At 39.2% G+C, this 12,550-nt stretch overlaps 2 protein-coding genes and 1 long non-coding RNA gene across 6 annotated transcripts; 1 reads left to right on the top strand and 2 right to left on the bottom strand.

Annotated features, from left to right (window-relative positions):
* Positions 1–5,210: 5,210 nt before the first annotated feature.
* On the bottom strand, positions 5,211–8,730 carry med18 (mediator of RNA polymerase II transcription, subunit 18 homolog (yeast)). Of its 2 annotated transcripts, none has more exons than XM_038710924.1 (3): positions 8,635–8,730; positions 8,064–8,165; positions 5,211–6,184 (listed from the first exon to the last, which is right to left on the bottom strand). In XM_038710924.1, exons 2-3 carry the CDS (start codon positions 8,134–8,136, stop codon positions 5,628–5,630), a joined length of 630 nt encoding a protein of 209 aa, XP_038566852.1. In that variant the 5' UTR covers positions 8,137–8,165; positions 8,635–8,730; the 3' UTR covers positions 5,211–5,627. The 2 variants fall into 2 exon arrangements, with proteins under 2 accessions (XP_038566852.1, XP_038566851.1); XM_038710923.1 differs by lacking the exon at positions 8,635–8,730 and adding an exon at positions 8,304–8,628.
* On the top strand, positions 8,327–10,786 carry LOC119897311. The gene is made up of 4 exons (XR_005443393.1): positions 8,327–8,430; positions 8,672–8,771; positions 10,230–10,286; positions 10,739–10,786. It is a non-coding gene; the product is annotated as an uncharacterized LOC119897311 (long non-coding RNA).
* On the bottom strand, positions 10,160–12,119 carry LOC119897308. 3 transcript variants are annotated; one of them, XM_038710918.1, is made up of 6 exons: positions 11,889–12,119; positions 11,430–11,756; positions 11,036–11,320; positions 10,721–10,948; positions 10,390–10,436; positions 10,160–10,281 (listed from the first exon to the last, which is right to left on the bottom strand). In XM_038710918.1, the coding sequence occupies exons 1-6, from the start codon at positions 11,950–11,952 to the stop codon at positions 10,168–10,170; spliced, it is 1,065 nt and encodes a 354-aa protein (XP_038566846.1). In that variant the 5' UTR covers positions 11,953–12,119; the 3' UTR covers positions 10,160–10,167. The 3 variants fall into 3 exon arrangements, with proteins under 3 accessions (XP_038566846.1, XP_038566848.1, XP_038566849.1); XM_038710920.1 differs by having other exon boundaries at positions 11,430–12,119; XM_038710921.1 differs by lacking the exons at positions 11,430–11,756; positions 11,889–12,119 and having other exon boundaries at positions 11,036–11,384.
* Between the last annotated feature and the right edge of the window lie 431 nt (positions 12,120–12,550).

Below are 12,550 nucleotides of genomic sequence, written 5' to 3'. Positions count from 1 at the left end.
GGCTTTTCAGAGGCCAGAATGAAAAATCATCTCTGCTCCACATTCCAACCGAAGTGATATTATAGGCTATCATTAGGCTATATGCAAGTCAAAGTTGCACTGTATTTAATTTAAGGTAAAACGTCAATAGCTATAAAATAAAAATTATTCATGATTTATGAAAAAAAAAAAAAGAAAAGGAACGAATTTGTCCATGGTCAGAGACGACTTGACCTTCTGAATGATTCAATGTCTGTGTTTGTTGCGGTCAATCTTCTTCTTCAATCCAAAGGACTGAGTTACTCAGAAAAATAGCGCAAGTTCCTCTGACGTAGTGTCAATATTATCATCAAAATGGGATTTGCCACGCCTCAAAGCCAAAGACAGGGTGCTCTGGCTACACTGACCGAGGGGGGGGGGGGGGTTCCCGCCCCTCCATCCCCTCCCAAAATCTGGCAGGCACACGGTCACAGGGGCTCGAATCCTATTGGCTGTTTATTTTCCCTCATAAATTAGTTTTTTGTTGTAAAAACAATTGGGATGTTAGTCTCACTCTGCACCTCAACTTTTCACCTTTATCCATCCAGAAAAGATTTGCTGAGCTCACAAGCTATGTTACAGCAACAGTCTGCTTCACATTTTTATGCACATTCACACCTGTTATGTTGATTGTTTCTGTGGGGACAATATTACTTATTCATTGACTTTTACAGGCATTCCTACTTCCACATACTCACTCACTCACACACACACAGCTACATCTTATTTAGAAGGCAGCCGTTCTTTAACTGCCCATGGGTAATCGACCTTTAGGGGCATATCAGTATGAATGCACTGTAGTCAAAATATTCAGCATCTGAATAATAAATTGTTCCTCCCCACAGAGGCAAACATTCTCTGCAGAGTCTGGGACCCAAAATTTAGAAACTTAACAGGAAAGGACTCTACTCAACATATTTTACTTCTAGTTGAAATAAAGCATCCTCCCATTTTAGAGTGACACACAAGTGGCATCAAAACAAGCACCTGTGCAGCGAGGTGGCTGAAATTGTCTGAGGACCCTGCCCTCCTCATACAAAGTATGTACTGACGGAAGCTGTACTTAAAAGTTGCACAACATAGCCAAACTGTGTGCACTCAGACATGACTAATGTTGAGAAATCTGTGTCAAAAATAGCACACTTTTGAATGCAGGAGGATGTGTCATAGTGTGTCATGGAATGGCTTACTGCTGAACACCAGTGGGATCAGATGTTTAAAAGGCCATGTTGCTAATAGTTTGTATAAAAATCCTACAATCCCTATTGCACCGTTAAATTTAATTAATGGGAAATATTATACTTTTATTAACATTTGGCTACTTAAATATATACGCCAGGAGGAGAAAAATCAAGCTTTCATATCCTGAGTCTCTAACACAAGGTGCTACTCAGGATGCTTGTTCACAAGTGCCAGAATGCCGGTGACACTAGATTACACAATGTGTCTTGATTACACACAAAGTGAAAGAAAACTAATTGTGAACATCAAGAAGACAAATGACCAGATTCAGAGGCTCACAGCAGGACTGATTCTCCAGAGAAACAAAAAGAGGAACTAAGGGAGAGGAGAGGACTCAGGCAGACAGAGAGGTGGAACCCAGGCAACACGAGTTTGACAACTATGAATGTGTTGGGTCCATTCCAGGCTGAGTACACTGTCCCCATACCAGACATTCTAGAGGCAGCGCGGCTGGCTTCAGGCTCTGAGTGGCTGATCCTGGAACAGCATGTTCGGCACAGCAGTAATCAACTCAGCCAGCCACAAGCAAGACAGAGCATCACATCAACAACAAGGCAGAGCTTTGTGTCTGTCAATTTGTACCCTGAAAAAGTGCTCTCGAATTTCATTCACATTAGGAAAGGGACACATTTTTCCTTCCCATTTCTGCAAGGCCCGTCTTCATTTCCTTGGCCCTACCACTTTAGAGTTTCTTGCAACCTCATGATGTTGTGCAATTTATCACTGCACAGTGGGATTAGGACGAGAGGAAGCTGGAGAAGCCACAAGAACACCCTTGGGAGATCGATGCCTGTCTGGGAAAACACCTCCCCTGGTTCTCCTCCCCTCTCAGCAAACAACCCACACTCTCTAACAAGCATATGGGCTCCCAATGACACATGAAGGAGAGGGCTCAAATCCAAGTAGGCGAAGCTGGATTTTACCCCTTTGTGGCAGTGTCCCAAAGTAGGCTGACTTAAAGACTTCCTGCGCCGAGCAAGAGACAGCTTTCTGTGGCATCTCGGCATCTGCGCTGCCAACTATGAACATTGTGTTCAAAGCCAGCAAAGACAATTGGTGCCAAGAGTTTTAATTAAGATTGTGTTGTGGAATGGAAAGTAAAGGCATGCACAGGTAATGGCTTCTACCCGCATTTCCAACAGGTCTAACAAAACATGATTAACTAACACTATCTGCCGTTGCCAATTAATTACATTTAACAGTTAGAAAAGTCAGAACAACCAAATGGCCCGGAGAGGAAAACCAGTGAACGCTGCTCTCACACCCAAAAGAGCAGCAAGCATAATTGTATTATAATAAACTGAACCAGTCAAAGATGCTTGAAGACAGTAGGGGCAAATGGACAGTGTAGCTATGTTGTTGCACTAAAATTCTGCACTCCAAATCAAGGTATGGGCATGTATGAAACATTGTACAAACTAGTTTAACATTGTATTAGGTGTTTTTTTTTTTGTTTGTTTGTTTTTTACAGTTCAGTCTTCTCAAATGTGAGGATTTTTATCTTTGAGATATATATATATATATATATATATATATATATATATGCATATATGATGACATCATCTTGGTCTCTGGCAACCTTTAAGGTGTTATTTTTATAGACATTTTATAGACCAATCATCAAATCAATCAAAAATAAAAAGCATATTGACTGATAATCAAAATAACTGTGTGTTGCAGACAAGTATAGACATTGAAAATAAATACATTGTGTGTCATGAAATCACAACTTATTTTCATATTTAAAATAACATGATGTTCTGTACCAATTATTAAAAACAAACAATTTCAAGACTGGGCTCAATTACATTTTTTATTTACAACCTTTCAAATAAAATGTGTTGGAAGAGGGTGGCACTCTAGTCTCAATTCCTTGAAAGAAACCACGTAGATTATCATATTGCCTCAGGCAACGAGTTAAATCCCTCTCTTGCGCAAGTCAGTCATTGGCTGCATCCACAATAGCCATGCAGGCCTGATGCCAAGACACTGATTAGCCTTGCTATGCCTCTGTTCTCCAAGCAGTGTGGAGTGGAGGTGCAGTGGGAGTCCAGCTCATCACCAAAGAGCACTGTGCTAAACACAAGTTTAAGTGGAAGAAAGCCAGCATACCGTAGTGTATCCATGCTGGACATATAAAGCCTTGGGCAAGAAGGCATCTGCCTTTTTAATACATAATTCACTCAGAACTGAAACATCATGCTTTAATCCTAAGGGCCAGTAGTCTGCTTCTGGTTGCTGGAACATAAAACTGTCTCCATCAGATAATCCGGTCTCATAGATGGGCAACTTTGTGTACTAAGAATCAAAATACAAAATTTAGATTTAGGTTTGAGCCCAGATTGGTTTGCCTTCAAAACAGGCAGATTAAAGAATCCCTAAGCAACGAACAGTATATTAAGGTGTTTACCGGGTGGCTTTGAAGGTGCACAAAATGTATGTGGAAGCAATGTCATCTCACCTTTCCACCTCAGTGAGCTTGTCCTCATCAGACTTGATTTGCAGGTAGGTCAACATGTAGAGACAGCCATCTGCCCTCGAGCTCTCCCTTCAGACATGCACACGGTCACTTTACATAGCAACCCCTGCAAATGTGTCTTCCTGTAGGGGTATTATTAGAAGCACTCTTGCCTTAGAGCCCACATTATTATCATAACTGACAGGATGTGCATTAGTTACTTCAGTCCGCAGCAGATTGGCCATAATGTTGACACTACTATACAGGCCATTTTGGAATTCAGCATGAAGAGGAAAGAACCTGAAAAAACTGTAGTCCTTTCCTGTGTAATAGTCCCAGCTCAAGTTCCCATGAAAGAGGCACTAATGGGTTAACAGTAGAAATGAGAGGGGAAGAGAGGGAAAATCAATGCTTTTGTTGAGGGGGAGAAAGAAACCCTTTCACAGGTCTATGTATCATTAAGCAATTGAGAAAGCTAATTAGAGTGGGGGGGAGATGTGCAGATCTCACAGCTAATTATTTCCATGGCAACCACAGCTCCTGTAGATGATCTGAGGCAGCGTTCAGAAGACCACCAGTTACACGAGAGAGCAAGAGAGACCCCTAGTGGGATAAAATGAACGTGGTCATAAAAAGATGCAGAATCAACATCTCAATAAAAAAAATTATTAGCTTTAAATGTAGAGCACAAATCATATAAAATATTTCAGTAGGAAATAAACATGTCTTTGTGCAACATACACCATACTCTCAGGACAGTGTCAATTCTGCCCTAAAGAGAAAATACATTTTTAGTTTTCAAAGAACTTATCTTTAACTTAAATCATTAAAAAAAAATTCCAGGAGCCGCTCTAAGAACTATATGTTTTGTGATAAAGATCTACAATTATGACAAATATCAATTGTCATGTGTCTGGTACGTGTTTTTATTTTATTTTATCAACACTTATTATATAAAAGACTCATGCTTTTACTGCTTTGCATGCAATGCAGAGACTGGCTTCTTACATTTCATCTATTTATTCCCAAACACACCACTATAGTTTTGTGCAGGAGCACCCTTGGGGAAATGCTACAAATATAAAAACTTGAGTGAACTAAAAGGCCACTCAGAGACCTCCGCTGAGGCCAATATCCCGTCTTCTATGAAGTGCAAATCTGCAAGCGCAACTACTGAATATATTTCCAAAATTATTAGAACTGCAGTATGTCAAAATATGCTTGTGCCTAGCTGAAGCCTCATCATCTCAACTGTACATTTATTATGTACTCCATGAAGGTTGGAAAATCAGATATCATGGATTAACCTGGGAAAATCATAATCATAATTTCTTACATCCATGCTGAAATTGTTCTACAGTGATGACTACTGTTATGTTTTGTTGAATGTTTAGTCGGGGCACACCATTCCCTTATTTATGACTGCCATAGCAATTTATCTATACCGCAATGTTAACAACAGTGGAAAATCATTTGAGTATCCAGCCCATGATTCGGATATGCTCCAAAATTTTAATTGGTTGGCCCATGCTACACCCTTCCACCACAGTTCATGAATATCAGGACAGTAGCTTCGCTTAATCCTGCTGACCAAGAGACAAACAAACAAACAGCACCAAAAGCATAACATCCTCCTTGGTAAGCAGCAATGAATTTAACCAAAACTGTGTTAATTGGTGAAAGAGTGAGGTTACCATGTCAAAACTTCTGTAACCATGCTTTGGCGAAATGCAGTAATATTTTGAATTAATAGTCGAATAATTTTCCAGCTCACATAAATTGACCAGAAGACGTGTAACTGTCAAAGATGCACTGTATTTAATTTTAGGTAAAACGGAAATATCATTAAAGAAAATAGGAGCTCTTATTTGTCCATGGTAGTCAGAGATGACTTGGCTCTCTAAATGATTCAATGCCTCTGTTTGCTGGGGTCAATCTTCTCCAGGTGAACCAAGGGTTTGAGTTGCTCAGCAAAGCTGCGCATGTCCTCTGACATAGTGTCCTGGCCGGCGGGAGCCAACACACTCAGCTCCACCAGGTATGAAAGTGATAGACGCTCTGTGTTCTCTGTGTTCCCCGGTACCAGGATGCGAGACAACTTGCTAACCACAATTTTCATAGCACCTTTGCGGAATATGTGCCCATTGGCCACAAACTCATGGTCCATGCGGAAGCCCATCTCATTGAGGAACTCTGGCAGGCTGTGAGAGGCGGCCACATCAACACAGTTGCGCACCAGGGCATGGCGACTCTTGTCCCCCACTTCAGGTTGGCCTAGGTAGCGTAGGTGCCATGGACATGTGGGGTGGGAGAGGGAACGCCGGGCACGCAGAATGAAAGGGTTTCCTTGTTGGCCTTTCAGAAGATAAACCAGTTCGTGATCTGTAAAGGTCTCAGGTTCCATGTTGTCACACAGCCCTCGAAGGCGATGCAAGAGACTTTCCAGAGCCTGGTCTAAAACACTGCCTGAATTAATAAAGGGTAGAAAGATGTAAAAAATATATATTAATGTTATATTAACAATGTAATGTGATGATATGAATTGCAGAATATGGTGGATTTCTGACTGTAATTTCAATACACATTTACACAATAAACAAGGTTAAGGTTCAAGATCTGTTGTCACCATTGCCATGCCGGTAATATTGCAGTCTCATACAACACTGTAATACAACAGTCCTGCAATAAACCCTGACTGACTGAGCAAAAGGTTTTGTAGTAATTTTCAAACCACTGCATTTCAGTGAGTTTCTAATATCTTGTCCACCTCGTTTATATCAATGAGGTCAGACTATTTTAAAAGATTTTGAAGTGACATTTTAGACAGGGCTTCTCCACCACCATCATCAAAAAACAAAACAAATTAAAGCTGCAAGCAGCGTTGGGCGGGCCCTCGCACTTGTAGCGCGTCCGGGTGTGAGCCGGCCAAGTTGCACATTCTGGAGCTCTGCCAGTGCGGCTGTGAATTTGCTACGCGGTTCAGATGCCGCATGAAGGTGTTATATGTCACTTCCTGTGTCACCTATGTGAAGCTACATAGCACTTGCCGCTATGAATATAAATCGGTATTGGTGTGTAGATGTCTGCGGGGTGGGAGAGGTATCAAGCACGTAAAGTTTTGTTCAGATGTGAGCATGTACACTGAAGTTACAACAACTTCCTGTGTCATGGCGAAGAGTTGATCTTTGACGCCACGCCACGGACATGCCCATTGATGAAAACTCACAGATAGCACAACTTTTCATCTTCAATGCCTTTTGAAGGCACAGCACAAATTTGAAGTCGGTCGGACAAAATCCCTAGGAGGAGTTCGTCAAAGTATGGAGTGTGTAAATCATCCAAAATTTGCCGTAAAATTCAAAATGGCCGACTTCCTGTTGAGTTTAGGGTATGGGTTCTTGAGGCTTTTTTGTGCGTCTTGATATGATACATGTCCCCAGAAAATTTCGTGCATGTAGGTTGAACGTGAACAAGGGGCTGATTTTTTCCGATTTTCTAGGTGGCGCTAGCGAGTCATTTTGCCACGCCCATGCGCGAAACCCATAAAATACAAATTTTTCACCAGTTCTGACATGTGTGCAAAGTTTGGTGAGTTTTTGAGTATGTTTAGGCCCTGTCAATGGAGCCTACTTTGCAGAAGAAAAAAAATATATATATTCTTTACAAATTCAATAGGGACCACGCACAGTCGTGCTCAGACCCTAATGAGGAGATATGTTTAGGAAGAATGGTTTTCATCCCACCTCTAGAGTTCCAGAAAATGTATGCCAATAGCATACAACTGGTTGTGTACCAACACCTCATTAAGGCACTTGTTGTGTTGTTTGTTCCTTTAATTTGTCATCCCTTATATGTACCACATACCCCTTCTCAGTGGTAACACTCGTAGGAAAACCATATTTCGAGATTCTCCTCTTCTATGCATTAAGGTGATACAGACGGTTGTTATCTTAAAAATAAGAAATTTTCAATTATCTCTCTTTAACGTTACAGCACTTTCAAACATAGGCAGTTGTTGGAATCTTAAATTATTACATTACATTTATTCATTTAGCTGACGCTTTTATCCACTTACAATTGCTATACATGTCAGAGGTCGCACGCCTCTGGAGCAACTAGGGGTTAAATGTCTTGCTCAGGGACACATTGGTGGATGGGTCACAGCGGGGGATTGAACCCGGGTCTCTCACACCAACAGGACCATGGACCTTGCCACTCATCGGGTATTTTCTTTCTATCAATCAGTCCTTCATGCCTCGTACAACACTTAGTTAGTTGTAGTAGTAATATTAGTCTAGTGAGAGGTTTCATTTCCTATCCTCAGCTGTGGATGTTTCAAACTTACCTTGCAGCAGGTATTCCATCATATTGATTGTGCCCCCGGTGACAGGCATCACTGTAACAGGAGGTGCTTCCATTTTTCTCAGGCACTAAGATGTTTTTGAGTCTGAAGAAGGAAAACACATAACAGAGTTGTCAACTTTTTACACGTGAAGTTAATGTTATGGCCATCAGTTTAAGCTAACATATAGCGAGCTAAGCTAATTAGTGTGATTAACAGCTAACGTTAGTGTTAAAAACTCACTCGCAGCAGTAACTTCGTTTCTTCCTGAGAAAGCCCGAAAAAATGCTGTTCACTTGGTAAAGAAAACCGGGTAAATGTTGGTTTGTTCGTCTTCGGTAGAGCCTCCACAGTAAAGACCGAGGATCAGGTAGGCCTCACCGGTTTGTTCAATAGACACACCGCTTGTAGCTACCCAGCTAATGCTAGCTAGCTAACGTTAGCTAACTTAGATATCATCATTTAGCCACAATGTAAGCCGTGTTACTGTGCTAAGCGTTTCAACGTTAAATTGCTTAAATGGGACTACAAAAATAATAAGCAAACAAGGTCAAACTGTTCGGTTAATAATTACAGTGGATGAAAAGCGTCCTTCTTTGTTCTTCCTCTAGGACGTCTTCGCAGCAGTTGATATCCAACTGTGAGGCGCATTACAACCACCTACTGGAGTAATTTACTCCAGTGATGCAAGATGTGAAGCAATACCTATGAGTAAGACCAAAGTCCTTCTCTGGGAATACCCTATGGTAATACCAGAGATGTTTTGGTAATACTAGCTTAAAATACGCAATACAAAGTAAAATTCCTGCATACAGATTTTCCCCAATAAACTTATTAGTAGTAGCTAAATGTACTATTAAATGTACTGAAGTTTTTAAAAATTAACTCTCAATAAAATCATTATGCACAATTATGCATGAGGGTCTCATTCAGTGCACAGGCATATCATTGGATTATTATTAATGACGCATTAATATGTAAGTAATAGTAGAAGATCTATTCCGATTATAAGTAACATTATAAGTTACTGCTGTAAAAAATACTTTTAGTAGCCTACCATTACAATCACAAGTAGGGGAGACTGGGAATGAACAGTTGTAACACCACCAGTTCCCGCGAATTAGAGATAAAGTCATGTGATTTCATTATTTACCTGCTTCCCCCCCGAGCCCACATGGTGGTGGTTGTCAAGGCTGGGAACAGGCACATTCGGAGTACATAGAGATTTTTTTTTATTAAATTTTTTTTTTAAAGAAGGCAGTAAATTTTGTTGAAAATATATAATATTTCTGATGAGAAATATTATATTAGATCAAATTGTAGTTTCTTGGGCAACATGCTTAAAAAGATTTCCACTGCTAATTTCAAACCACTATGCTAATACATCTACCTAACCAATGACTGACAGGGGTGGGTTGTAAACAAAATCCTTATAGGCAAGTCACGACAATCTTTTTTCCAGTTGTAGATCTTGTGCTGTATTTGATGCTCTGTTGATGCTTGTATGTTGTTCCTCAAATGTAAGTCACTTTGGATAAAAGCGTCTGCCAAATGAGTAAATGTAAATGTAATATAAGTTTTATATAAAAATAGCTGTCAATCATTAGTATCAAACCCAAAATCATCTGGACTAATATTTTGACTTGAAACACTTGAATTGTCAGTCATGTTGGAGCAAGTATGATTTCCAGATATGATGTTGTTTGGAAGGGTAAAAAATAAAGCAAAGTAACTAATAAAGTACTTTTTTTAATAGAGAATTCAATCAGTCACTTATTGTGACTGTTGCTTAGGTCACTTCACTTAGTTAGGAAAAATGCTTTAAAATATCCCTTCAGAACCAAGTGGGTGAGATCAAAAACACATTTTCTAATGAAACACAATTGTCATATATAAATATCTGTATACCGGGCTATTGCCTTAGGCTATATATTTATATATATATATATATATATATATATATGTGTGTTACCCTATTCTAATATACGCTACATTTAGTTATCTGTTAAGTTCTACATGTTTAGCATGAAATAACTACCCTAATACTTAATCATATGACACTATCATTGAACATCTTAATCAAAAACAAATCTTTGGGACCTTTTCTTTATACTTTTATTTCGCTATACACACAATCATTGTGAGTAATATGACTCTTTGTTGTTGCAGCAGGTCTCCTGATGACAACTGATGAATAAACCACTGAAGCATCCTCTTCCACCTACAGTAAGAATTAAGACATTTCATTACCTAAACAGAAACACACAGGGCAGTTCATTGCTGTATGGTATATAGTATTAGTTAATGGCATCTTCACAAAAACACTTACCACAGCACTGCCATTCAAGCCGCAGCAACAAAGATGAACAGGAAACGCTTTGGAGATAGAAGAAACAGAAACAAAATGAGGTGGGCCACATTAACTTGCCCAGCCCAAACTCAAACATCCACTCCTTTTACATTACATTTATTTCGCTGACGTTTTAGCGAAAATAAAAGTGCATTCAACCTGTGGATACAACCCAAACATTCATCTTTCACATTTTCTTTCAACTTCATCATACTTGTGTTTCAAGGTAGCAGACCACTAAACAAGCAATAAACAGGAAGTTAAATAAGACAAAGGGACATGTACTCCAGAGATACGGCAAAACACCTACCTGTTGTTTTGTTTACAGCATTTGATGGTCCGTGAGTGCTGTACTGTACTGTACTGTATCCTTCAAACATCTGCTTTGCACTGCAGTTTAAAGACCCATATGGATCTACAAACACTGATTTAGTCATCGTGCCTGTTTCCACATTTGATGTGCTGTTTGCTGCGATGTTACTGAATTCCAGGTTACATATCACGGCACAAGAAACAGATGAATCCTCACTGTTATGTACTGTAATGCAGCAAAAAAGATTTTCAGTTATACCTTTGAATTTTAACATATGACATTGGATGTATAATTTTAGTTTAATTTTCTCACCAATAATCACACACAAGTTGATAATAAGTAGCTTCTGTCTGTGTCCATCACATCCACTTGTCCAGCAGGTATATTTCCCAGCATTTGCTCTTTTAACATTGACAATGTATATAGACTTGTTGGAAGTCACTATGTATAATTCTGGTCCTTGTACAGAGTTGTTGAGTGCGGCCATGTGACTTGCTTCAAAAGTCCATTTTAAGTTAGTCGGTTCACCCGGACAGGCATGAGTAAAACTCCTGCCTGCAGTAACGTAACATGTCTTATAAGTTTCTTTCAGAATTTCTGGAAGAAAAAAAATGTTTGTTTGAATAGAGAACTGGATACTCAAAGGAGCTGGGTACTTATATTTACTCTATATTTAGTTTTAAGAGACAATGCAAATAGATCTGACCTTTCTTCACACTGAAGACTGTTGGCTGTTTACTCTGACAATTTTTGACAATTGTCTTGTCTTGAAAACAATTTTCACACCAGTAAAGGCCTTGATCATCCTCTGTTAAAGGATGAATGACCAAGGAACGATTGCGCAGAACCCTCATTCTGGAACGAGAGAACTTCTGATGGCGCTCTACTCCTGTCTTATCTTGAAAAAATAACTGGACTTTGTGACTATGCTCATCTTTCTTGTAAAACCATTGGAAGGAGTCTGAGTCACTTTTGGAATGTTGACAAGGTATCACAGCTTGACATCCCAGCGGGAACTGAAGGTGATTTGCGTCTGCCGAAATATATGTTTTCTGTTATACACCAGTACTGTAAAATATGAATAATGTATTGCCAGACAACAGTAACTTCCCAAAATTGTAATTTAAATAACAGTTTAATATCAATTATTTAGTCAATTACTCACCGTTTCCTGATGCAAAAGTGGAAGAGTTCCAAATAATCAGAAGAAGAATAAAGCCGTTTTGCATTGTCTTTGAGGAAAATCACGTTTCTGTAAAAAAAAAAACTATAGATAGAGATAGAACATCCCCTCAGTGATTACACTGTTACTGCTCATCAAAACACAGATCAAAGACTCATCAGGGTTTTAGACAGAGAGGAACAGCTAAGTTCACATTGACACACCGGAAGTGGTCCAACAGCCAATACAGAGGAAATTGCCCACGCTATTTTTCTGAGTGTGTGACATTTATTCCACTTTTGCATAGGTGTGAGATATGGTATGTGCATAAGAAACAATTGTAATTTCTTATATAGAAAGGTGTCAAACTATTTTTACTCATTGCTGTATATGCATTCTAAGTTCTGCTGTTTATATATCTAAACGATTTTAAGTAAACTATTTGAGTAAATCAAAAACTTAATGTTGTTACAATACAATTTACTCATCTGCTTAGATTTTGCTGAAATTTCTTGCAGTCTTATTACCGTAAAGGTTTATTTGAGTAGCCTACTCTCAAAGTTCAAATATTATTTAGGTTAACAGAGGAAAAATGTACAAGACATGAACAATATGAATCAGATGTGAGTCACATAACCACAACAAGCTCACTTATGCCTGGGATT

Source organism: Micropterus salmoides, unplaced genomic scaffold (assembly GCF_014851395.1).
Source record: "Micropterus salmoides isolate LMB-PRFRI ecotype aquatic unplaced genomic scaffold, ASM1485139v1 Ms_hic_scaffold_11, whole genome shotgun sequence".
Classification (NCBI taxonomy): domain Eukaryota; kingdom Metazoa; phylum Chordata; class Actinopteri; order Centrarchiformes; family Centrarchidae; genus Micropterus; species Micropterus salmoides.
This window is presented reverse-complemented; position numbering and strand designations above follow the sequence as displayed.

Excerpts from the sequence above, each read along its gene's own strand:
- med18 (XM_038710924.1), bottom strand. The coding sequence starts at position 8,136 with ATGGAAGCACCTCCTGTTACAGTGATGCCTGTCACCGGGGGCACAATC. Across the intron at positions 6,185-8,063 it reads GATGGAATACCTGCTGCAAG|GCAGTGTTTTAGACCAGGCT; the intron begins GTAAGTTTGAAA and ends TTATTAATTCAG.
- LOC119897308 (XM_038710918.1), bottom strand. The coding sequence starts at position 11,952 with ATGCAAAACGGCTTTATTCTTCTTCTGATTATTTGGAACTCTTCCACT. Across the intron at positions 10,437-10,720 it reads TGCTGTAAACAAAACAACAG|CGTTTCCTGTTCATCTTTGT; the intron begins GTAGGTGTTTTG and ends CTATCTCCAAAG. Across the intron at positions 10,282-10,389 it reads GCTTGAATGGCAGTGCTGTG|GTGGAAGAGGATGCTTCAGT; the intron begins GTAAGTGTTTTT and ends TTCTTACTGTAG.